General features: G+C 37.6%; 1 protein-coding gene across 6 annotated transcripts in view; it reads left to right on the top strand.

The window, feature by feature from the left end:
• The first annotated feature begins 2,773 nt into the window (after window positions 1–2,773).
• The window catches only part of NLGN1 (neuroligin 1), a 637,479-nt gene continuing 615,457 nt past the window's right edge, over window positions 2,774–24,795 (top strand). For 3 of the 6 annotated variants that reach the window (XM_008705324.2, XM_008705323.2, XM_040621591.1), the window contains exon 1: window positions 2,774–3,305. In XM_008705324.2, coding sequence (XP_008703546.2) covers window positions 2,813–3,305 — 493 coding nt within the window. In that variant the 5' untranslated portion in view covers window positions 2,774–2,812. Of the gene's footprint in view, window positions 3,306–3,748; window positions 3,809–24,795 lie in introns of all 6 variants that reach the window. The other 3 variants (XM_040621592.1, XM_040621590.1, XM_008705325.2) reach the window with 2 other exon arrangements.

The following is a 24,795-nucleotide window of genomic DNA, read 5'->3' as shown; positions in this document are numbered from 1 at the left end:
TCCTTCCAAAGGAACATAAAACACTTTTACAATTCAATTTTAAGTGCACAAGGATCAATTTTTTAAAAAGTGCTAATTGTGAAGTTAGAGACTGTTATCAGGTGCAGCGATCAAGAGGACAGCTTTTAAAATCAGATGCCAGTGGGCTCCGGGATATGCTATTGATTCTCTGAGAGACCCTGGACAGGGTGTTTAACCTCTTCAAGTCTCAGTTCCTCTGAGTAAAAAGGGAATAACTGTTGAACCCATGTTACAGGGTTACTGTAAATGAGATGTAAATGCATAAAAGCTAAGGGTTTGGCATACAGTAAGAAAGCACCAATAAATAGGAAAAAATCCTGCCAACAAATTTGAGAGGCTTTATATTTAGACATATATATAATATATATGAAGACTTATATATATAGACTGACTTACATATATATTTAAAATTTCATTAATTTAAACAAACCATATTTTTACATTAGACTTGGACAGCTGTTATTATTATAACAAAAACTGGAAATCTTTGGGGTCAATACTATAATTCACCATACAGGTAAACCTATGTAAAATGGGACATTTTTGTAAGACCAGAAGTGAAATGTTATTAGAATTTGAAAATTCACCATGGCATACAGAATTCTAATCCTTCACTACTTCTATTAAAGTATCACATCAGTGGGAAACAGGAGCCCCTTTCTTTTTTAACATGGTTAAGGAATTGTGAGTACAAAAAGGAGCATTATTTTGTTAATAATGAAACAAGTACTTTTTATTATTAATAAGATACCGAGTCTATAAAGAGGGAACTTTTGGCGATCACTGTATGATCACTGTATGTGGAAATAGGGCTGAATGAAAAATGGTGATGAAGGTGCCACCACAGGTGCTCTATTTTGGGTGTCATCCTGGTGCTTTTTAACTACAAATGGTGATTGGGAAAGGTGCAGTCATGCTGTGGCCCACCGCGATTCTGCACAAGAGTAAGCATAGTCTACTCTTAACAGAAACGGGTTTGTGCAGCTAAATCTCCAATACTTGTTGGAGTTCCAGGACAGGAATGGGATGGGCCTAAGCCTGTTTTTTGTATGTTAACGAACTTTCACAAGAAAGGTGTATGAATTAACATAGTGGGAAGTATTCTTGAAGAAAGACATTTATTGCCTTATGGCCTTCTGTGATGGATTGTTCAGAGCTAAAGGAACCCCAGGCCTGAACCAAATCTCGCGCTGCCCCATATAATTTGTACAATCTCCTTTTCAACAACACCAAGTCAGGGCAGCCTCACTGCCAGACCAGCACTTCTTCAGGAGTCTTCTCATAATAGGACAGGGTAGAACCATCTGTAATACAAATCAACACTGTTACTTTCAAAGTAAGCACTTTAAAAGGTTGCTTGAACAAGAAAAGGTGAATTTGCCGAGTTGTATGCTATCTTGGAGTTAAAGTAAGACTACACCCTGAATTACATTGCACTGAGTGTTACATTTTATTCTGATGCATTTTAAGAACTGGGGTAACAGTGGGTTGAACTGGGTAAACAGTGTTAGATGTTCTATTAGTGTTAATATGCAAGATGCTGTGATTAGGTATGATTATTTTGTAAAACTACTGCACTCTATTTTTTATTGTTCCTTTGATCTTTAGCAGGTAGTGAAAACAAAATTTGTAACTTAAAATATGTTGTCTTTGATGCAGAAATTAATTTTCATGTTGCAAATTTACTGAGTTCTAAAATGTTATAGCTGGATGGTGAAAAAGAAAACCTTTAGTCCGCAAAAAATGATGCCACTTTCTGTTTTTCAAATTTTGTCTAAAGCCATTTTATCTTTTAAAGTCTTGAATCTTAATTTAAGGTAAGAGACCTATGCCCAATGACTTGCTGCAAACGTTTGAGAAACAGCAAGGAGGTTGAACTTATAAGGTAGTTGCACTTAAATGATAACAGTTGAACTAGGATTAGTTTTCTTCTATATAGCATAGGATTGGGGACTACTTCTTTGTTGGTTTGCTTTTTAAATATATGTGTGTGTGTGTGTGTGTGTGTGTGTGTGTGTATCTCCACTCTTACAGTTTGTTTACATTCCACTAATTCCCTACCAGTGATTTTCGAAAGGCTTTCTGCTATGTAATTCTAATTTTTAGTATGTGTGCTGATTAATTCTGTGGTTCCTTGACGTGACTGAAGACTATCAATAAAGGGGCAATTTCACATATAACCTTCAGTATTTTAAAAAATGGTGTACTGTGAAATGCTCCTGAAACCGTGTATTTTGACAAGGTCTGCTTCCACTTAAACATGTATAAAGTCAGCAGGCAAGTTTCTCGATAATCTAATAATCAGTTATTTCACCTGTCATCTCACATCAAGCCACAATTTTCCTATAGTAGTATTTAACCTACCTGACTCTAGCCACTGTTTATGTATTTCTGTAGCTTGTAAAACATCTAGTTATCGCTCTGTCTATTTTAGCTTGTTCGTTCTAATGATTTATTTTCATTTTCTTTAGGATGCAGACCTGCCGCTAACTGGATTTGATTTGTAAGAGGGAAATCTACAGTCAATGGCCACTCTTGTCACGTCGCTACTATGGAAAACAGAATGGTCAATAGGATATGGTCTGATAAATAGTGATGATTGAAGATGCTACTTCAATCCATGTGAAATCGATGGGAGATACTGGCTGCATAAAGAGCTTTCTGAGCTTTTCTTGACAAGCTTGCCTTGAAGAAGTCGGAGGTGTATTCTACCATTATACGGTCTTTCTCAAGCGGATACAAATACCTTTGCCTCACTGTAACCAGACAACTACACAACTAATGTGGGACCATGGCACTGCCCAGATGCATGTGGCCAAATTATGTTTGGAGAGCAGGAATGGCATGCTTGGTACACAGGGGATTGGGTGCCTCATTGACTCTCTGCGTGTTGGGATGTTTACTTCAGGCCGCCCATGTGCTTTCACAAAAATTGGATGATGCAGACCCCCTGGTAACTACCAACTTCGGCAAGATAAGAGGGATCAAGAAAGAACTCAATAATGAAATTTTGGGGCCTGTAATTCAATTTCTTGGGGTTCCTTATGCAGCCCCACCCACAGGGGAACATCGTTTTCAGCCTCCAGAACCACCATCTCCCTGGTCAGATATCAGGAATGCGACCCAGTTTGCTCCCGTGTGTCCCCAGAACATCATCGATGGCAGATTGCCGGAAGTCATGCTTCCTGTGTGGTTTACTAATAACTTGGATGTGGTTTCATCATATGTACAAGATCAGAGTGAAGATTGCCTATATTTAAACATATACGTTCCAACTGAGGATGGTGAGTTTTCTGCAGGAAAAGCAGGGAGATAAATTTATATTTTCTTTTCTATTCTAAGTTCTAACGATATTAATTCATGTGTACTGGTAGCATGCATGGCTTTTCCTGTTGGCATGTAGACATATTTTACATGCTTGCATGCTGCTCTTTTTGTTTATGTGTGTTAGTGTATCTGTTCTTATTTTTTTCCTGTGCCTACTCATTTTCTTTCCTCCACAGCACGTATATTTAGGTAGAAATGGGTTCCTAATTTCCATTTCCTACCGAATGACTTCTGAGAAGATGCATCAACATGTCTCCATTGCATGTGCAGGCTCAACGAATTGGGGATCTTTCGCACTCAGTAAATGCAGGAGCATATTAAGTTAGATAGTGGTGTTGCATGTTCCGGCGGTCTGTGATGGAGCGCCATGTTATTTTCTAGTCTTCTATTCATTTTTCAGTAAAAAGAATATCCAAGGAATGTGCCAGAAAACCCGGCAAGAAAATATGTAGAAAAGGAGGTATGTATAAAAGTGGAAATAAAAAATGGGGGAAAAAGCTTGCAGAGGAAGAAGATATTCTCCCTAAGGATGATTTGCTGATGCTGGGAAGTAAATGGTTAGGTGATTTTGGAATTTAACGAAGCCTGTGAAGGAATAGAAAGATGATCAAAGAGAGCTGTAGCTGAGTAGATAATATTGACAATACTCATTGGTGGTGCCTTGTGTTCTGGTGCTGGTAGCATCAATAGGAATTGAATCTCTGCTCTGACTTTGTGTTTAAAGGGAAAGATATTTAGGCTATGACGTTGCCTGCAAGGAACCCAAATGATGCCGTCTTGCCAACTGGTTGACTTTTTCTCTGAACCCTATTCTCCAGATACTGATTTCTGTTCCTCTTAAAACTGATCAGTTCAGTCACAAACATAGTTTTCTGCTTGTTTATTCTTAGCTACTTCTGAACGCCCTATGAACTTTCTCGTATCAGGGTAAATTTGCCATAACTGTTGGGCAATTACCATTATTAAGTAAAGATATTTTTTCCCAGATAGTCTATATTTTCAGTTACTCTTCCAGAAAAGAATGAGATTTTGCAGATTTTTATACTAAATATTTACAGTCTCAAAATTACTTTAACATTTTTGTATTTATGTTAAACAATTTAAAACATAGGGAAGAACATGATTCAGAAGCTACAATTAAATCAACCTTCAAATCATCCTCTAGCCAGATTGAGTAAATGTAGACACTGACAGCTGCAAGCTTGCATCTGAATGTAGCTTGTCCACACTCCATTTTTATATAACATCCAGTAAATCACTCATAGGAGAGTATGATTTTCTATGGCAGTAAATCATCTAAGTGTTATTTTGACCTTATTCGTAACTTTGTAGAATTTCCAATCTTCATACAGAAGTCATATTAATATTCTAGTGCTGTACATTCTATCTCTCTATGCACTTCTAAGCTGGCTGGACCAAGTCAGATTTCATTACAACATCCTTGTGGGGCAGGGAGTGTCTAAACTGTTCTGTTTTGCGAGGATTGCATTATATGGAAGAGCTTCATATAACTAAATTCTCAACTGCCGATCAGAGTATTTGCATTAAATTGAGTTTTGTTTTGTTTTGTTTTTGTTTTTATTTCTTTGGTCATACTAGTAGAATGGGATCTGACCTTTATTTTATTGTTGATGCCACGATGTGGGTTAAAAGCGCAGTATACTTGAGAAGGTGGATAGAGAGCACAAAGTGTTTTAAACAACTAAAACAAAGTCTCTTGTTTTTCCCCAAATGAGAATAACTGCAGTAATTTACATGCCTCCAACTAATGTACAATACTGCAGTGGTTATGATTATGCGGCTTATCAAGCATGTGTAATTAGCTAAGTGACTTTCACCTCCTATCACGAAGTTGTTGATTCACAAAGTCATAAATAAAGATGCTATTGAAGAATGTATAAATAGAGCCTAATACATGAAAATATGTACAATCAAGAAAATGATAAGGATACCGAATAGGTAAGCTAGTAAGTGAGAAAGTGACCTTTCCTTGCATACAACTTCAAGGGGAAATAGATTCATTAGAAAATTATTTTTCATTGTTCTTTGTATCGTTGATTCCACCGGCTGTGAGGGAGTTGGCGAAGAGGTGTGGAAGGCTGTTCTATTTACTTTGGCAAACTTTGACTAATTAGTGCTTAGCTTGAGGATAAAATCTGTAGATACTTACTTCAGTCTGTGTGGTTTATAGTCCAAATCTATTGTGTGTTTTTATGTTAAGCAGTTAAAAAATATATTTCGTGTTGGAATTTAATATATCCTATTATTATTAAATAAGTTTTGTTCATTTATTAGCTGTTTGTATATTACTCTAAAGTCTAAATAACAAAGATTTTAAATGTAGTATTCTATATAAATAGCCTTTTTTAAACTAAACAAAACTAAAGTTTAGAGCTTGACTTTCAGCAGAGGAGTAGAATTTTTTCCCTCAAACTTTTAACTTTTTTTCCCTCTTTATCATGGAGAGTCTCTTTTGGTGACTTCTAGATATCATATTATTCTGGTTCAAGAAAATATTAGTCATTTCATATCTACATATATACCAATATATATTGCATATGGATTATAAATTCTCCAACAGATTTCTAGAAGTTTATAAATGACGGTTCAGGAGCTATAGGAATAGGTATGCTGCATTCTGTAGGTGTTAAATATATTTTCCTTTGTTATTACTTATCTTTTTTTTTTTAATTGCGTATGGTCACCTTCCAAGGCAGATGAACCCCTACCCCTGTGCCAAGTACACTGTAATCTGTGCATACTGTATAAATCTAAAACTATTTCTTAATTGCCTTCATCATGTACTCTTCAAGGGAGTCAGTAATGAATGAAACAAAGATCCTCTTCCCATAGAACTTACTGCATTTAAGTAAGTTTACAAAAAACAAAGCATTTTCTCCACTTTAGTCTGTTTAACAGGAAGGACATCTTTTACTTCAAGAGATGCCTTGCTATAGTTTTTTCTTAAATATTTATTTATTTGAGAGAGAGAGAGAGAACATGAGTGGGAGGGGCAGAGGGAGAGGGAGAGAGAATCTCAAACATATTCTACGCCTAGTGCGGAGCCTGTCAAGAAACCCAAAATGGAGCCGGAGGTGAAGATTGATCTCATGACCCTGAGATCACGACCCTGAGATGGCAACCTGAGCCTGAACCAAGAGTCCAATGCTTAACTGACAGCACCACCCAGGCACCCCGCCTTGCTATAGTTTTTAAATAGAGCTTTTATAATATTTTCCTGTGCAGTTGAAGGAAAAAAAAAACACATTTTTATCAATAGGCTTACTCTCATTTAAAACAGGTCCCAGTTGCACTTTTCAGTCTATCTTTTTATATTTCCCATGATAGTTTTAGCCATATGTTAATTACTCTCTAGATATTTCTTTAGGGTTTTATCCTTGCAAAATTGAAAGATGAGTGCTTAAAATGGGATGACTGTCAACACTGGGCCAAATAGGCAGATAACATGTGACAGAAACTGGAATTTGGATGTAGAAAAGATATTACTATCTTTATTTTATAAATAAGGAAGTAGGTTCTGAGGTTAAGTGTTCTGACCCAATTTCTTTCTTTTTTTTTTTTTAATGATTTTTTATTATATTATGTTAGTCACCATACAGTACATCCCCGGTTTCCGATGTAAAGTTCGATGATTCATTAGTTATAAAACCCAGTCAACCATCCATGCAATACGTGCCCTCCTTACTACCCATCACTGGTCTATCCATTCCCCCCACCCTCCCTCTGAGGGCCCACGGTTTGTTTCTCATAGTCCATAGTCTCTCATGTTTCATTCCACCTTCTAACCCCCTTTCTTTATCCCTTTCTCCTCCTACGATCTTCCTCAGTTCTTATGTTCCATAGATGAGAGAAATCATATGATGGGATGTTTTCTCCTGCTTGACTTATTTCACTTAGCATTATCTCCTCCAGTGCGCGTGTTTGTAGCAAATGTTGAGAACTTTCGTTCTTTCTGATATAGCTGAGTAATATTCCATTGTCTATATGGTGACCACAGCTTCTTAATCCAGTCATCTGTTGAAGGAGCATCTCGACTCCTTCCACGATTCTATGGTGGACTTATTGCTGCTATGGTAACGTTGGGGGTGCGCCTATGGCCCTTCTCTTCCACTACTCTAGTACTTTGGGGTAAACACCCAGTAGTGCAATGGCTGGATATATGAGGTAGCTCAATTTTTAACTTTTAAAGGGACCTCCACGGTTTCCAGTGGCTGCTACCAGACTTGCATTCCACCAACAATGTGGGAAGGGGATCCTTTCTCAATCTCAACAATTGTTGTTTCTTTATTGTTCCACCCTTGTGCGCGTGAGTGTTCTGCTCTACGTATAGCCAACTGAGCGTATAATATCGCTCAAAGAGCTAAACGTGTGGTTTTGATTTGAGGATTTCCTTGATGGCTAATGACATTTTGAACATTTTCTATGTCTCTGTTACATAATTTGTAGTCTTCATTGGAAAAGTGTCTGTTCTGCTATCTTTCACTTTTTTTGGAGTTTGTTTATTTGTTTTTACCTATCTGTATTGAGTTGAAGTTCTTTGTAGATCTTGGATACCAGTCCTTTATGTCTAACCATCATTTCAAATATATCTCTCCCATTCCAATGGGCTGCCTCGCTTATGACTGTTTCATGGCTGTCAAAAATACGTTTTTGATGTGATAAGTCCATATTCCATTCATTTATCTTTTGTTTCTCTTCTTTGGGGATGATCATAGAAAAAGTTCTTTGGCGATGTTGGCGTAGCAGGTTGCTGCCTATGTTCTCCTCTAAAGTTTTGATGATTTCCTGTTACTCTTTACTCAAGTCTTTCATCCATTTGGAGTTAATTTTTCATACCTGGTGTGAATAGATGGTCAAGATTCTTCTTTTGATTTGCTGTTACAATTTCCCTGCTTGACCATTTGATTGAAGGCACCATCGTCTTTTCCCACTGGATGTTTTTCACGCTTTGTCAAATATTATCTGCCCAAAAAGAAGCTAGAGTCAATTTCCATGGCTCTCATTCTGTTCCATTGGATTCTATGTGTCTGTTTTTTTGTTGAACACGTGCATGCTGGCGTCTTTAGCTGAGTCACAGCTTTTGTAGTACAGCTTGAAGATCCGGCATTGTGATGCCTAGCTTTGTTTCTTTCCAACAGTTCTTGGAGATTCGGGGCCTTTTCTGTTTCCATACGAAATTTGAAAGGAGACTATTGTTTCAGTTCAGCAAGAAAAAAATGTCCTCGAGTATTTTTTTAGTCGAGGACTAAGCATAGAAGTTATGAATTGTGCTCACACATGGGTGATGTGACATTTTAACATATGTTCTTCTGATCCATAGAACGCTGTAGTGAATTTTCCATTTCCATTTTGGTGTACTTCATTCAATCTAATCCAAGAGTGATTTGATGTCAAGAATCCATAGATCCTTTCACGTCTCTGGTTAATTACCGTATGTACACGTGTGGTTTTGGTGCTATTCTAAATGGGATACGGATTCCTATTTCTCTTTCTGCCGTCTCGTTAATGCGTGTATAGAAATACAGACTGATTTCTTTGAACATTGTACTTTTGTATCCCGCCACGTTACTGTTGCTCCATAACTTCTAGTTTGGGAGGCGGCTTCTTTTGGGTTTCCACATATGTATCATGTCATCTGCAGAGAGAGAGACATTTTGCCCTGTTAGCATCTTGCCCGATTGAATCCTTTGATCCCAACTTTTTTAGCGTACGTGCTGTTGCAGGAAGGACTCAGTGGACCTATGTTATAAATAATAGTGGAGAATGGGCATCCTTGTCGGAGTTCTGATCTTCGAGAAGGGAAGGAAGCACACCTTTTGCTTTCAGTTGAAATAATATTTGCAAACAAGAGGCTTTTCATTATAGAGTGGCTTTATATGAGATTGAAAAATGCTACACACTTCCTATTCCTACACTCTGAGGGTTTTAGTCAGGAAGGATGCTGTATTTTTGTCATAATGCTTTTTGGCATCGTTGAAGGATCATATGGTATCCCTGAGTCTTTTCTTGTTGATATGATGTATCACCTGATTGATTTGCGAATATTGAACCAGCTTGCATCACCGGTATGAATCCAACTCTGATGCATGATGGATAATCCTTTTGATGCGTACTTTGGATTCTATTAGCAAGTATCTTGTTGAGAGTTTTGGTGCCAATTGATATCGTTAGAAATGGTCTGTTTCTACTTTTGAGGGTCTTTGCCTGGTTTGGGGATCAAGATAATATTGCCTCATGAGAATGAGTTTGGTAGCTCTTCTGTTTCTCTTTTTTTAAAGAACTTGATAACTTTGGAGAATAGTATTATTTCTTCTTTGAATGTTTAGTAAGGATTCCCCAGGAAAATACATCAGGCCTGGAGTTTTGTTTGGAAGGTTGTTTCTAACGAGGCTCAATTTGCTTCATAATTAATTGGCCTGTTCAAAAATCAATTTCTTCATGTTTCAATCTTGAGAGTTTATAGGTTTCCAAGGAAGGATTCCATCTCTTCCAGTTACTTAGTTTGTTGAGCTATAGCTGTTGATAAAAATTTCCTATTCGCTCAATTTCAATGAATGTGTTTATAGTCGTGACCCTCTCCTTTTCATTCATAAGTTTAATAATCTGGGTGCACTTTCTCTATCTACTTTAAGGATAAGTTTGCCGGTGAATTATATCTGCTTTTGTTGATTCTCTCAAAGAACCAGCTTCTAGTTCTGTTGATCTGCTCTACTGTACTTCTGGTTTCTGCTTGATTGATTTCAGCTCTAATTTTGGTCAACTGCTTCCTCGTGTGTGGATTAGGCCTGTCCCTCTGTTGCTGTTCCAGCTTCTTGAGGTGAGAATATAAAAACTGCATTTTAGATTTTTCTATTCTTTTGAGTGAGGCTTGGATGGCTATGTATTTCCCCCTTAGGACTGCCTTTGCAGTATCCCATAGGTTTTGGACTGTTGTATTTTCATTCTCATTGGTCTCCATAAATTGTTTAATTTGATTTTTGATTTCCTGGTTTATCGAGTCATTCCTGAGCAGGATGGTTCTTAGTCTCCAAGTGTTTGAGTTTCTTCCAAATTTTTCCTTGTGGTTGAGTTCCAATTTCAGAGCGTTGTGGTCTGAGAATATGCAGGGGATAATTTCAATCTTTTGGTATCTGTTGAGACCTGTTTTGTGTCCCAGAACATGGTCTATTCTTGAGAATGTTCCATGGGCATTAGAATAGAATGAGTATTCTTTGGTTCTGGGGTGTAGTGTTCTATATATAACTATGAGGTCCAACTCGTCAAGTATGGCATTCAAAGCCTTTGATTCTTTGCTTAGTTTTTGCCAGGGTGTTCTGTCTATTTCTGATAGTGGAGTGTTGATCTGACCCAATTTCTGTTGCTAGTAAGTGGTAGTTAGGTTTGGCCCTAGTTCTTGCTAATATTAGATGCATTTCCATTATGTTAAATTACCTCTTCTAGAGATTTCTATAGCAGAGGCTCATATCTCTCTACCATCTTGATCTTCCTTTCTTTTTTTCCTCTCAAATGTACTATGAATTCTTTTTATTCTACCTGTTGACTCTATTTTAGATGAATTTAATGCTCACTTTAATTGAAATGGGTCAAGTCCATGATAGTAACTGATTTTCAGAAAACATGCCAGTACCCATTTTAGTGAATATTCTTAAATCCTACACATAATTTTCTTATTGTCTAGACCAAGATCCCAACATATTTCTCTTGATTACTATCAGGAATAGCTTTAATTTGCTATGTTTCTTTTTGTTTCTCTAGTTTGCTGTCTTGTGAGAGTTGCCAACAAACAGAAGAGTGGTCAAATATTAGGCAGTAAACATGAGAAGGAGGAACAAGGGACCCAGAGAATCCACAAATTGATTGGCTCATGGATGCCCTAGAATTGTGTAGCTTTGTATTTCTCTAGCACTTTGACTGTTATTTGCACAGCTCTTCTGAGATGAATACAGAATTGATTTTCATTTCTTTAGAGGTGAGAAATTGTTAACCTACTCTTCTCACTTACCCCAATTTTTAATGTACAGAAAATTGGAATCTTAACAGATGGCTCTTACATAATTTTTTACTCGTTGAGTATTTTATTTTATTCCTGATTTTCGTAAGTATTTTACTTTTACATTCTCTGTTTAGTATTCATTATCTTGGATAATATAGAATTCATTCAAAAACCTTTCCCACAAATTTAGGGTCTTTATGGTTGTTGAACATAGATACTGATTTTTCCCTAATTAATTATGTAGATAACAATACTCCTTTCACTGTTAATGTGTTTAAAAGTTTATATTCCAGAATGCTCGTCCTTATTGCTTACACATTTTTAACTAATTTATTCATCTAACAAATATTTACTGAGTCCTTACTCTGTGCTGTTGAGATTACTGCTCTAGGACCCAGAGATACAGCAGTGGGAAAAAAAAAAAAGTCCTTGACATCCTGGAGCTTACATCTAGTGTGTGGAAACAAATTGTAGACAATAAACACAATCAACAGCTAAAGTTAAAAGACGTAAGATGAGAAATCAACAGAGTATGGCAAATCAAGAGTGCTGGTGTGAAAGATGAAGGTAATATTAAATAAGATACTTAGCATAGTCCTCATTCCAACCAAGACCTGAAGGAAATGAAGTGGATATCCAGGNAAAGAGCAGAGTAAAGAGCTAGTACAAAGGCATTAAAGTGAGAGTCTGTGTTGTGTAGTTACGGAACAATTAACACTATAGTATATCTGGAAAGGGTAAAGGGAGAGGGGCAATGAAATTCAAAATGTGCTGACTTTTTATTAAAGAGGTCTTGCCAGCAGGAAGGAAACCTTGAACAAAATGAAAAGGTAACCTATTGAATGGTAAAAGATATTTGCAAATGATGTACTTGATAGGGGTTAATATTCAAAATATATAAAGAGCTTATGCAACTCAACACCAAACAAACAAACAAACAAACAAATAATACAATTTAAAAATGGCAAAGGACCTGAACAGACATTTTTCCAAAGAAGAGATACAGATGGCCAATAGACATATGAAAAAATGCTCAACATCACCGATCATCAGGGAAATGCAAATCAAAACCACAATCACCTCATACCTGTCAGAATGGCTAGTATCAAAAAGACCAGAAAAGGCAAGTGTTGACCAGGATGTAGAGAAAAAGGAGCCCTTGTGAACTGTTGGTGGGGATACAAATTGGCACAGCCACTGTGGAAAACAGTATGGAGTTTCCTCAAAAGAAATTTAAAACAAAATTATTATACAATCCAGTAATTCTACTACTGATATTTACCCAAAGAAAACAAAAACACTAATTCAAAAAGATACATAATCCTTATATTTATTATAGCATTATTTACAGTAGCCAAGATACAGAAGCAACCTAAGTGTCAATAGATAGATGAATGGATAAAGAAGATGTGGGAGATATATATATATAAAATGGATTATCACTCAGTGATAGGAAATAATGAGATCTTGCCATCTAGAGCAACATGAATGGACCTAGAGGGCATTAGTGAAATAAGTCAGATAAAGACAAGTACTATATGATTTTATTTACGTAGTATGGAATCTAAACAATAAACAAGGAAACAAACAAAGCAGAAACAGACCCATAAATACAGACGACGAACTGATGGTTGCAAGAAGGGAGAAGGGTGGGAGGGAGTGATGGGCAAAAATGAATGAAGGAGAGTGGCAGGTACAGGCTTCCAGTTATAGAATGAATAAGTGGTCGGGATGAAAAGTTCAGCAAAAGGGAGAAAAAGTCATTCTGGCTGAAGTATTGAGAGTAGATTGCAGAAGAGTATGGGGAAACTGGGAGAGCAAATAAGAAGCTATTTTAGTCCAGACAACACATGAGCCTGGCCCACCTCAGTCCAGGGTAATAGCAGTGGAAGTGGTAGAGTCTCAATGTAGTTTAAAGGTCGCATTTTTTTCATGAATTTGTTGTAGGCTGTGAAAGAAAATGAGTCCCAGAAAATTCCTAGATTTTTGATCTGAGTACTTACATTAATAGATTTGCCATCAAGTAAGATGAAAAAGGAGAATGTAGAATGGTTTAGGGGGAGGTACAGTGGAAAGATGATGCATACTTTTGGACATGTTAAATTGGAGGTGACTTACAGACATTCAAGTACAGACATCAAGGAACTAGTTTGAAATTCCGGAGAGAGGTATACGAGGTATAAATGTAAGAATCATTGTGATATAGAAGGTAAAGATTTGAGGTAAAGGTAAAGACTTGAGGTAAAGTCATGAGCTGATTGAGAATAAAAGTAATTGAATGAAAATAGAGAGAAGAAAAAGACACCAAAGACTAGTCCATGAGACCATCCATTAAGAGGGCTGGAAGAAGAGAAGGAAAACAACGGAGACTGAAAAAGCATTACATGTGAGATGGGAGGTAAACCAAGATATTTTTATTGTTCTTGTCCTAGAAGCTAAATAAAGAAAATGCATCGAAACAGTGATGACATAGTGATCAACTCTACCAAATGAACTTTTGTGGGTATGTGGTTCTGACCACTGGCGTGGGTCTAAAAGAAAGTGGGAGATTTGGAGTCTCTGAGCATAAATAACTATTTTAAGGAGTCTTACTATTAGAAAGATCAGGAAAAAACGGGAACATAAGGAAAACAGAGGTTGTTTTTGTTGCTGTAGGTTAAGATGAAAGAAATAAAGACATGTTTGTATAGCCGAGAGGGAACAATGGAAAATATAGAAGCTGGTAGACTGCTAGAATAACATTCTTACAGGAAGATGGGATCTACTACACAGTTGGAGGTTTTTGATTAAAAAGAGCATACATAGTGGTGCCTGGATGGCGCAATCAGTTAAGCATCTGCCTTCGGCTCTGGTCATGATCTTTGGGTCCTGGGATCAAGCCCACATCAGGCTCTCTGCTCAGCGGTAAGTCGGCTCCTCCCTCTCCCTCTCCCTCTGTAATCTCTCTCTCAAATAAATAAATAAAATCTTTTTTTAAAAAAGAGCACAAGTAGATAATTTAACATTAACACTAAGAAGAGCACATGAATAGGAATCCATGGGTAGAAGTGGTAGTGGGTTTCTATTTTCATCTGATTGTTTTATTTTTTTTGATGTGTAATATTAAGGGAAATGGAGATAGAATTAACATTAGTGAGCTCTTAATTTATTCTAGAATAGGGTGCCCCGCTCGCTCAGTCAGTAGAGCATGCGACTCTTGATCTCAGGGTTATGAGTTCAAGCCCCATGTCGGGTGTAGAGATTACAAAAAAAAAAAAAAAAAAAAAAAAAAAAAAAAAAAAAAAAAAAACAACTTTAAAAAGTTTGTTCTAGAATTTAGCTTTATTAATTTAATATAACAATCTTACGAGAATTTTTATTATCATATTACAAATGCAGACATGGAAGACCAAAGAGGTTAAGTAGCTTGTCCAAAGATACTTAATTTGTTGGTAACCAATTATGTTTCCTTTCAAGGTGACTATTTTTGAACAGGGAATAGAACAAAACAATACAACAGCAACAGCAATCCTGTTTATGTGGGATCCCAGATCAAATAGAAAATGAAATTGGTGGCCAGTTTGCTAGTAGAAAAAAATCACTACATACTGGAATGTTTACCACATCTGGTTCATTTGGGGGCTTGAAGATGAATGGTAAACCAGATTGCACCAGAGATTTGACTCCATATTTGAATTAGTAGCCTTGGACAGATGTGGTTAAGTCTTCTAAAAGCTAAACAGTTTAAGTTGGAACTCTGAAATGAAGTAGATCTAGAGGGTTGTAAAGTTTTGAAAGAATAGCATCAATTGTTCCATTGTTTACTGACAGGGAGAGAGAGTGTTCTGAAGCAGATGATTAAAAGACCATTATAGTTGTCCAACTCAATTTCTCCAGAGAATAAATACTTTTTTTTCGTATAGAAACTGGGGTTGAAGTTGAAAACAAATATTTAAGACTTATGTTACCCTCAAAAAGAGTTATGCCACAAAATAAATCCTTTGTAGAAACTGCTTTTCTTTTTCCTCTCCAATGTATAATAAATAATACATTTTCTTTATGTATTGTTTTCACATATAGTACATGCTACTAGCTTAATAATTATGATGTAATTGTTGCTTTAAGTTACTTCTATATTATTTAGCATTACAGATTTTGTTGATAATCTTTTGGCTTTAATATTTCTCTTCTTTTTCCTCCCCGTCATGGTGGTACAAGCTAAAATAGTGTAGGAAATGAGCAATTTGAAAAATCACACCAGTATATAAATTCACTAGTAGCAATCATATAAACTCATTCTAGATTTGAGCATCTTAAATTCTGGACCAGATGTGGAAGCATAATTTCTAATCATAAATTTTCTCATGGCCATTTATTAGAGGACAGAGTACTTTATGTAACATTTCCTGTATTAGTTTCCTAGGGCTTCTGTAACAGATTGCAGAAACTGTGTGGCTTAACGTAACAGATTTATTCTATCACAGTTCTGGAGTTGAGAAGTCCAGAATCAAGGAGTTGACAGGATGGATGATTTCTGGAGCTTTTGGAGGAGAATCTCCTGGCCTTTCTCTGAGCCAAACGTCCTAGGCATTCATTGGCTTATATATGCATCACTCTGATTCTACCTCTGTTACCACATGACTTTCTTCCCTATGTGTCTCCCCATGTCTCTGTGTCTTCACATGGCTTCCTTATAGGACACCAGTGACAGCATTTATGGCTCATTTTATTCCAGTGTGACCTTATCTTCATTATATTTTCAAAGCCCCTATTTCCATTTTTTTCCTTATGATGAGAACTTTTAAGGTTTACTCTTAGCAACTTTCAAGTATGAAATACAGTATTATTAACTGTAGTCACCAGCTCTTATATCCTCATGACTTATTTTAAAACTGGAAGTTTATACCTTCTGACCCCTTCACTCATTTTGCCCACCCCTCACCCCCACCTCTGACAAACACTAATCTGTCCTCTATATCTATAACTTGTTTTTTGTTTGTTAAATTCCACGTATAAGTAAGATCATACAGTGTTTGTCTTTCTCTTTTGGACTTATTCCACTTAGCATAATGCCCTTAGGGTCCATCCTTTGTCACGAATGGCAAGATTTCATTCTTCTTTATGGCCGAATAGTATTCCTGAGTGTGTGTGTTTGTATCACATCTTCTTTGTCTGTTTATCCGTCAATGGACACTTGGATTGTTTCTATATCTTGGCTATTGTAAATAATACTGCAGTGAACATAAGGGTGCATAAACCGTTTCCAATTTTCATTTTCTTCAGATAAATATTCAGAAACAGGATTTACTGGATTGTGTGATAGTTCTATTTTTAATTTTTTAAGGAACCCTCTTACTGTTTTACATAGTGGCCGTACCATTTACATTCCCACCAACAGTGTGTGATGATCTCTTTTCTCTACATCCTCAATAATACTTGTCATTTCTTGTGTTTTTGATACTAACCATTCTGACAGGTGTGATGTGATAGCTCATTGTGGTTTTGATTTGCATTTCCCTGATGATTAGTGATGTTGAACAGATTTCCATGTGCTTATTAGCCATCTGTATCTCTTCTTTGGAAAAATACCTATTCAGATCCTCTGCTCATTTTTAAGTTGGGTTGTTTGGATTTTTTGGCAATTGAGTTGTCAAATTACTCTTTTTATAAGGACACCAATCAGATGCGGTAGGGTCCACCCTAATGACCTCATCTTACCTAATTACATCTCTAAAGACTTTATTTTTAAATAAGGTCACATTCTGAGGTACTCAGGGTTGGAACTTCAACATATAAATTTTGGGGTAACAGAGTTTATCCTATGAAGTCACATTCCGAGGTTCTAGTTAGACATGAATTCTTGAGGAACACTAAGCATACTTCCAATTTTTTAAAAAACTGAACCCCCGGAAAGTTTTTAAAATGGTGTTATCATTATACTCATTTTGTAGATTGAAAAATTATTGCTTATTGAAGTTAAATAACTTACCCAAGGTCACGTGGCTGCTAGTTAAGAGAGCTGGAGTGGGGAACTCCTTTTCAAATTGGAGGTCAAATGTGATATTCAGGCCCTCCAACAGATAGACATTCTTTCTGCTCTCCTGAGAAGTTTCCTTAATTTGTTTTTTAAGTATTTTTCTATCAAGATAGGGTGCTATGCATTAGTTTAGATACTTTTGAATATGCAAGTGTTTGATTCTGTGACAAAAAGATTCAGATTTTTTAACTTTCCCTGAATTTTAAACATTTTATCCAGATGGCTGCTTACATGCAATTATGGTTTTAGTAAAAATTAAGGTCCTATCAATTTAACATTGTAGTAGCATTGATTTTCAATACTGTTTCATTTGTCATATTTAGGCAACTGAACAAAGTTCTTTTTAAAATAATTTTTAATTTAAGACCTATTCCTTTGTTTGCTATAATTCTGTTCATCTGGTATCTATGTAATGATAGCATTAGAGCAATTTAATTATAGCCCTTAATTTTCATTAAAGCATGTAAAATGTTGCAAGAATTAGTTTTAAACAATGGCAAAAAGAAATCTTAATAGAAGGAGTTGGGGTCATTGCAGCCACAATTATGATTGGAAAATCATAAAATCAACAGTCTTAATTTTCTGCTCCTCATTTCAGGACTAAAAAAAAAAATCCAAAAAACAGAAAACAAGTGTTCATTCTTCCTTTCATCTCTTTTCTTTGAGGCAAAGACTTTTGGAGCATTTAGGCCAAAAAAGGAAATGGCATGTTGTCTTAGTCTTAGGAGGATGATACAAAAGTGCTTTCACTCTCTTCTTTCTCTCATAAAAGAGTTCCTATTCTGTTTCTCCAAAAAACTGCGTGTCTCCTCTTCTAGAATCTTCTTTCCAACTTCCTCAAAGTGGAAGTGGAAGGAGGAAGAGAGGGGATAGAGGGGTAATGAATGCAGGGCTGGTATGACATGAGGACAGATGTGACTCTGCCAAGTAGATCAGAAGCACTTGTAAATAGAGCTGTTCCAGGAAAGGAAGAGGGAAGCCTGGGTAGAATTATTAAGAACATATATGTTCCTTCTGATCTGCATTCCTGGGCCTCTCAGGAATAGATATGTCCCTGTGAAGGGGATCTCTGGAAAGAGGAATGCCTGTAGTTAGTGCTAGCTTTGCATTCCTCCTAAGTTCCCATTCACCATCTTCCTCAGTTCATCATCTTTCCAGGCAATGAGCAGATCAGGCTTCAGTTTGTAACTCTAAGCTTTCATCAGGAGGAATTGTTTTGTTCCTTTGGCACAATTACTTATAGGCCAGGCAGATCCTGAAGTTTCTGAGCTGCCTCTGAGCTCGGCAGCCAGGTAGTCCACCAGTGCCTCTGTTGACCAAGTCCCCACCATAACAGACCCCCACACTCTCAGGCATCCCAACACCACTAGGGCAGCTTGGCTTTCATTCCTTACACATATAGGGAAAGTCCACCTATAGTGACAAGCTTTCTTTGAGAAAAAGGGGAAAGGGGGGGAGGGGATTTCTGTGCTCTAAAAAATAAATTTGACAATCATTTATTTAGGGAATTCATTTCAGTGAAAACTGAAAATCTATAAATTTGGATTCTGAATAGAAATTTTTTTCTATAATGATCATTTAAACTATTTTATATTCCAACTCACTCTGAAAGGTCAGGGATGAGATTTGGGTTGTTTTTCTGTTTTTGTATTGTGAAGACCTTTGGCCACTTGTTTAGTTTAGCGAAGGCGTTTTGAGGGGGAAAAACAAACAATACCTTGTAGAATGTTTACTGGGGCCTCAGACTGTCATTAAGCGGAATCTTTGACTATCAGAGTGGTGCTTTTCTCTCTTTCTCTCTTTCCCCTTTCCTCCCTTCCAATTTCTCTCTCCCCCCCCCTCACTAGTGTTGATGTTGCTTTGCTCTGGTTTGTGCTCTGTGTCCAGAAGGCACTGCTTCAAATGTCCTACACAGCTGTTCCCTGTCTCTCTCTTGAGCCTACTGTAGGCGAAACGTCCATGTCCAGAATTACTGGAGGCTCAGTTGGGCAGGACATATTTATTCTTTACCCTCAGGGAGCTTTGCAAAGATAGCCCACTGGTAACAAGAAATCAGACATTTTTGTTGGTGGCCATGTTAGTATTACCAAGTAGATGTAAGCCTTATTTGTATTAAAATCTCAAAACAAAATAAGGAAATGGCTGTTTCTGTGGGGGGAAGAAAAAGGTAATGATGATGATATTTGGCACTGCGTTCCCCATAATAAGACATTTAATTAATTAAATGTGTATGGAGCACAAAATATGCACATCAGAATAAAACACATCAGGCATAACCAAAACTATAATTATGTCAGCCCTGTGCCTGAGCCCACCTTAGTTGCTCTGCCAAGAAGCAGTGCTTTAAAACTTTCTATCCATCTGTTTTAAAAACAACAACAACAACAACAACAACAACCACCCTGTGCTGTACCTATACAAATCTCTGGAAAGCTTGAGAATGCCTTGGCTACTGATAGAGCAGCTGCTGAGTTACTGGGCTGCAGGCTGTCTCTTCTGGAGGTAAATGACCAGCTGCTGCTCTGTAGTTCTTTCCACACTTCTGTTGAGTGTCTCCTCAGCGCAGGGCCCTGTGGTAGGCTTCAGACACACAGAGATAAAAAGGGCATTAAAGAGCTGCCCTCAAAGGGCTCACTAACTCTTGGGGGTAACAGATTCAGAAACAGAAAAGAGCAAGGTAGTAAGTGCCCTGAGGAAAGGAAGCAGGGGCATGACGGGGATACATAGAAGAGTTGTCTCTGGTTTAGGGATGTTCTGTGGTAGGAAGTTGCCCCTGATGTGAACACCCAGGAATAAATATTGTAGTCCTTCGATGTGTGCTGTGTGGGACCATTTTACTGACTTACTCCAGATTAAAAGATTTCTGTGCTTATTTAAAATGTGTGTTTGGGGGCACCTGAGTGGCTCAGTCATGATCCCAGGGTCTCTGCTCAGCCGGGAGCCTGCCTGTAGGCTCTGTCTCTTTCATTCTCTCTGTCAACTAAATAAATAAAATCTTTATAAAAAATAATAAAATAAAATGTGTGTGGGGGGGCGTGGGGGCTGTGTATGTATGTGTGTCTATATGTCTCCTTGCTTGCGGGGGTATCAGTTGTCTCCTGTTACTGCTCTCACTTTGCCGGGCTTTGGAAACTACTGCCCACTTCTGAGGTGGCTGAAACTGTCATGGGTTGGAAGACTGAGCAACCACATTTAAAAAACACACAAACAAAAAAACTTGTTTGTGCAAGAAAAACAAAGATGCTTAAAATGAATGTCTGCGTGAGTTGTCCGTAACAACTTAAATATATAGGCTTTGGTTCAAAAGTAATTTTTAAAAAATTTTATATTCAGAATAACTGAGGCTGCTGAAGAGGTCACTTCTAAATACTTGAGGTAAACAGCTCACATACTGATTTTGAAGCTGATTGAACTTTACTGATTGTGAAGCTCTAGGAGACAACCCTCTTTTCACATGGTGACCTCTCGAGGGGTATGCAGACATTGCTTACCCCTGGTACTCAGGGTATTGCAGACATTATCTTCCCACCTCGGTGCTCCTTTTCCCTTCTTCTCCTCTTCCTTCAACTTCACCTGGAGCCTCCATCATTTCTTGTCTGAACTACTACAATAGCCTCATACTTAGTTCCATTCCTGCTCCTGAATTCCATTCTACATTTGAAGCCAGTGGGATTTTTTTTCTTTGAAGTCTAAAATCAAATCATAGTGCTCCTTTCTTAATCCCTAGAAGAATTTCTGTTGCTTTTAGAATAAATGTAGGACTCCTGACTGTGGTCTACAAGATCCTCTGTGATGACGTCTGCCCAGGTCTGCTGTCCCTTCCATTTATTTCTTTCTTGCTCCCTACATTGTAGCCTTGCTGATCTCCTTTTGGATACCAATCTCTATCCTACCTCAGGACCTTTGAACTTGCTGTTCCTTCTAACTTGAATATACAGTGTTTACCTCTTTTCCTAAGTCTTATAATTCAAGTCTTGGCAAAATGCCACCTTGTCAGCCTTTGCTGAGTACTCTGTTAAGGTAACCTCTCTTCACCCAGGTATTTTTTTTACATACCAGGATTATTCCTTTTATTACATTTTTAACTCCAGATGAAATTATCTTATTCGTTTATGTGCTTACATATTTACTCTCTGTCTGCCCCAGAAGAACATTTCTCTTCTTCACTGCTATATCCCCAGTACTCACAAGGGATTCAATAAATATTCATTGAAAACATAAACAGCCTTAAGAAACAATGTACTTTGTTGGAGAAAGCCTTCATCTCCCACCATCTGCATTTATTTGAGTAATACTACACCTGCTATCATTTCTCACCAGACATAGCAAATAAGAATATATTCTATTCCTCTCTGCTCTGCAATCACTATTTGTTTATGGCTCCCAAAATGAAGAAAATTTCAAAGCCAACATCACAGTCTTTAACTAAGAAATAACAATGTTCAGTGGCTCAGTGTCTGACAGATATAACCTGGACTCTGTTGCAAGGGCCCTGAGGGCCGAGTGGCTGCCAACAGCCAAGGGTCTTGGCTCTCTGCCTGTGCACGTTACTGCCAGCCTTATTGCCTCTGCACTGAATTTATATTTTAATACAGGACGCCAACAACGCATTTGTGTAATAGAAGCACAGAGAATGATTTTCCTTTTCCAGGCCAGAAGCTTCATTTTCCCTTCCCACCTTCTAATTTAATTTCCGTTTCCTCTTACCTAACCCCAATTTCCCTCCTGTGACAAATATATCTTCTCTTGTAATTATTTTACTTTCTTTTGTCCTTGTTATACCATCTACCTCTGTAATGGGACTTCTTGCCACTGTTTCTGCTAAGACATGTCATTTGGGGTTACTAAACAGGCAGAACCTGAAAACTAGATGATCTAAGAAGACGTCTAATGTATTGTTTAAGGGATTTTCTGTATAGCATGAAATAGTTCCTCCAGTCACCTGTGCTTATGATTTAGCCTTTAGTTGGTTCAAATTACCATCAACATGGACATCTATCCAGAGGTTCATTTTGTTCTTTTCTTCTTTTATTAGGTATTAGAAACTACTGGCTTTCCCAGGAAAAGCCAGAAGTCCCATATAAAACAAGAGAATGAGATGTTATTGTATAATAACAGCATAGGCAGAGCTTCTGAAACATGGTTGTTACCCAATCAATTGTTGATAAATGAAGGAGCATTCTGAGTATGACAAATAATGGGCAGCTTAGATTACTGAGATAAATGGAGAGGCCATTGACTTTTCTAGTGGACAGTAGAGGTGGGATTCTGGACAGTTCAGGGTGGAGAGGGATAATAAGAGCAGTACAAACGTATAATCTCTCAAGAGACAAATCCAGTTGCAAGAGATGAATCCAGCTGTAACATAGACTAGATCTGTGTCTCAAAACACATTGCATAGCTGATGGAGAAGAGACTGTTAGATTCTTGGCAGGGATGGCTTCATGAGAGGGCGATCTGTGCAGTCAAACTGATCCCTGTGCTGAGAATGGCTTCATACTTAGTTAAATGTTCCACTGTCGCCATCTTGAAATTCATAATTACTTTTGAACAAGGGATCCTACATTTTCATTTGGCACTGGGCCCCACAAATTACACAGCCAGTTCTGCTTCCTTTTTGCTGGCATTTCCCCCATGCTGGATAGCCATTGATGTTCATATAATTCTGAGAGATAGTAAAACAGAAACCCTCTGTGCATTTTGGAAAGTTCGATTAAAACTCTCAAACACTATGAACATTTGTGTTTGTACCCTTGCAGTCCCCTTCACATTTAAGGGGAACAATGAAAAAGAGACATGTTGTAACTTGGGGAAACAAAAGGTCTGTTTTTCTCTTATTCCTATTTTTATGCATTTGTTCATTCTCTCACAAAATGGTTATTAAGCATCTAATATGTCCTAGAAACTATGCTAGATGCTAGGACATAAACAACTAGATGTGGTGTGTACCCATAAGGGACAAGCAAAGGAAAATAAAAATAATAATTAAAATAGCTACCTTATATACAATACCTATCAAGGACCAGCCATTGTTTTAAGGGTTTTATATGAGTAGCTTACTTAATTCCCACAAAAGCCCTATGAAATCATTACTATTAATATCTTCACTTTGCTGATGAGAAATGGGAGACACAGATAGGTTATAAAACCGTACAGGCTCCATAGCTAGAAGGTGGCATAGCCAGGATTTAAAACCAAGTAGCTTAACTTGATGGACCGTGCCTTTAGCCGCTAAGTGCAACAAATGATGGAGGTGCTATGAGGGAAGGAGGCAAAGTAATGCATGGTAGGAGGCTGCCCAAAGGAGGGAATTGCCAGTTTTATCTTGTAGGGAGCTGGCAAGGAAGGTTTTGTCACAATAATCTTGCTTGAAATGGACTGCGAAGCAAGAAGAAGTGGCTATCCACTGATGAAGAGAATGCACCGGGATGAGGTGGGAGGGGCTTGGCTAGGTAGATTGCAGAGAAGAAAACCTGGAGCCCTGGGAAGCTCCCAGATCTTGTGTCTGAGGAGCTTGGAGGTTTTATATAGGTGATGGCAAGTCATTAAAAATTTTAAGCAAAGACTTGACATAATCAGATGAGCACTATAGAATATTCTCTCCAACAACATTATAAATGATAGAATCCAAGGATAAAAAAATCAAAGTAGAGACAAGTAGAAGATCATTGCAATGGCGTGTCAGTGACCCTGAGGGCCTTACTAAAGGTAATGGCTGGGAAGTAGAAAGGAGGAAATGAAGGATAAGAGATGCTTTGTGGCTCAATAAGACAGAGGTATTGGATGGTTGTTGGGAAGGCTGAGAAAAGGGTGAAGCCTAGGATGGCTCTAGGAGGTCTCACTGCCCAGTGCCTGCCTTCTTGACTTACTGCCTTATGTCTCCTAACCAGTCTTCAACATAGCTTCTTCACCAGGGCTCAAGAAGGGGGGAAAGGATAGAGAGCAAATTGGAATAAAGAAATGAGGTCTGAGAAAGGGAAAGTGTCCAAGGCAAAGGAGAAAGGGCAGAGTAGGGGGGGGGGGAGCGCCAGAGAACAGATGGAAGGACAGAATGGAATAATGAACAGATTTTTAATCTTTCATATGACAGAGTAAGGTAAACTCTTAAAAATAGTGCCACATATATGTATTTATTTTACTGAGTTATTTTTTAAAAATAGAACTTGTGGGAAAGATAAGTATGTCAGAACAAGAGAGAGACAGGTGACAGGGATGTGTGGCAACGAGACAGAGGAAAGAGTCATAACTCTGTAACCTACCTTTGACTGGGGCAAGCTTGAAAATGAGAAGGAAGACATGCATAGAGAGCAAATCACAAACTGTCAACTGGAAAGAAAGCAAAATCATCTAGTGAAATGTAAATTGCTAAAAAGAACAGACAGGTGCATAATTTATGTAGATTTGTATTAATGACTAG

This window comes from Ursus maritimus, unplaced genomic scaffold (genome assembly GCF_017311325.1).
Source record: "Ursus maritimus isolate PB19 unplaced genomic scaffold, ASM1731132v1 scaffold_4, whole genome shotgun sequence".
Classification (NCBI taxonomy): domain Eukaryota; kingdom Metazoa; phylum Chordata; class Mammalia; order Carnivora; family Ursidae; genus Ursus; species Ursus maritimus.
Note: the sequence above shows the minus strand (reverse complement) of the source record. Positions and strands in the feature narration are given on the sequence as shown.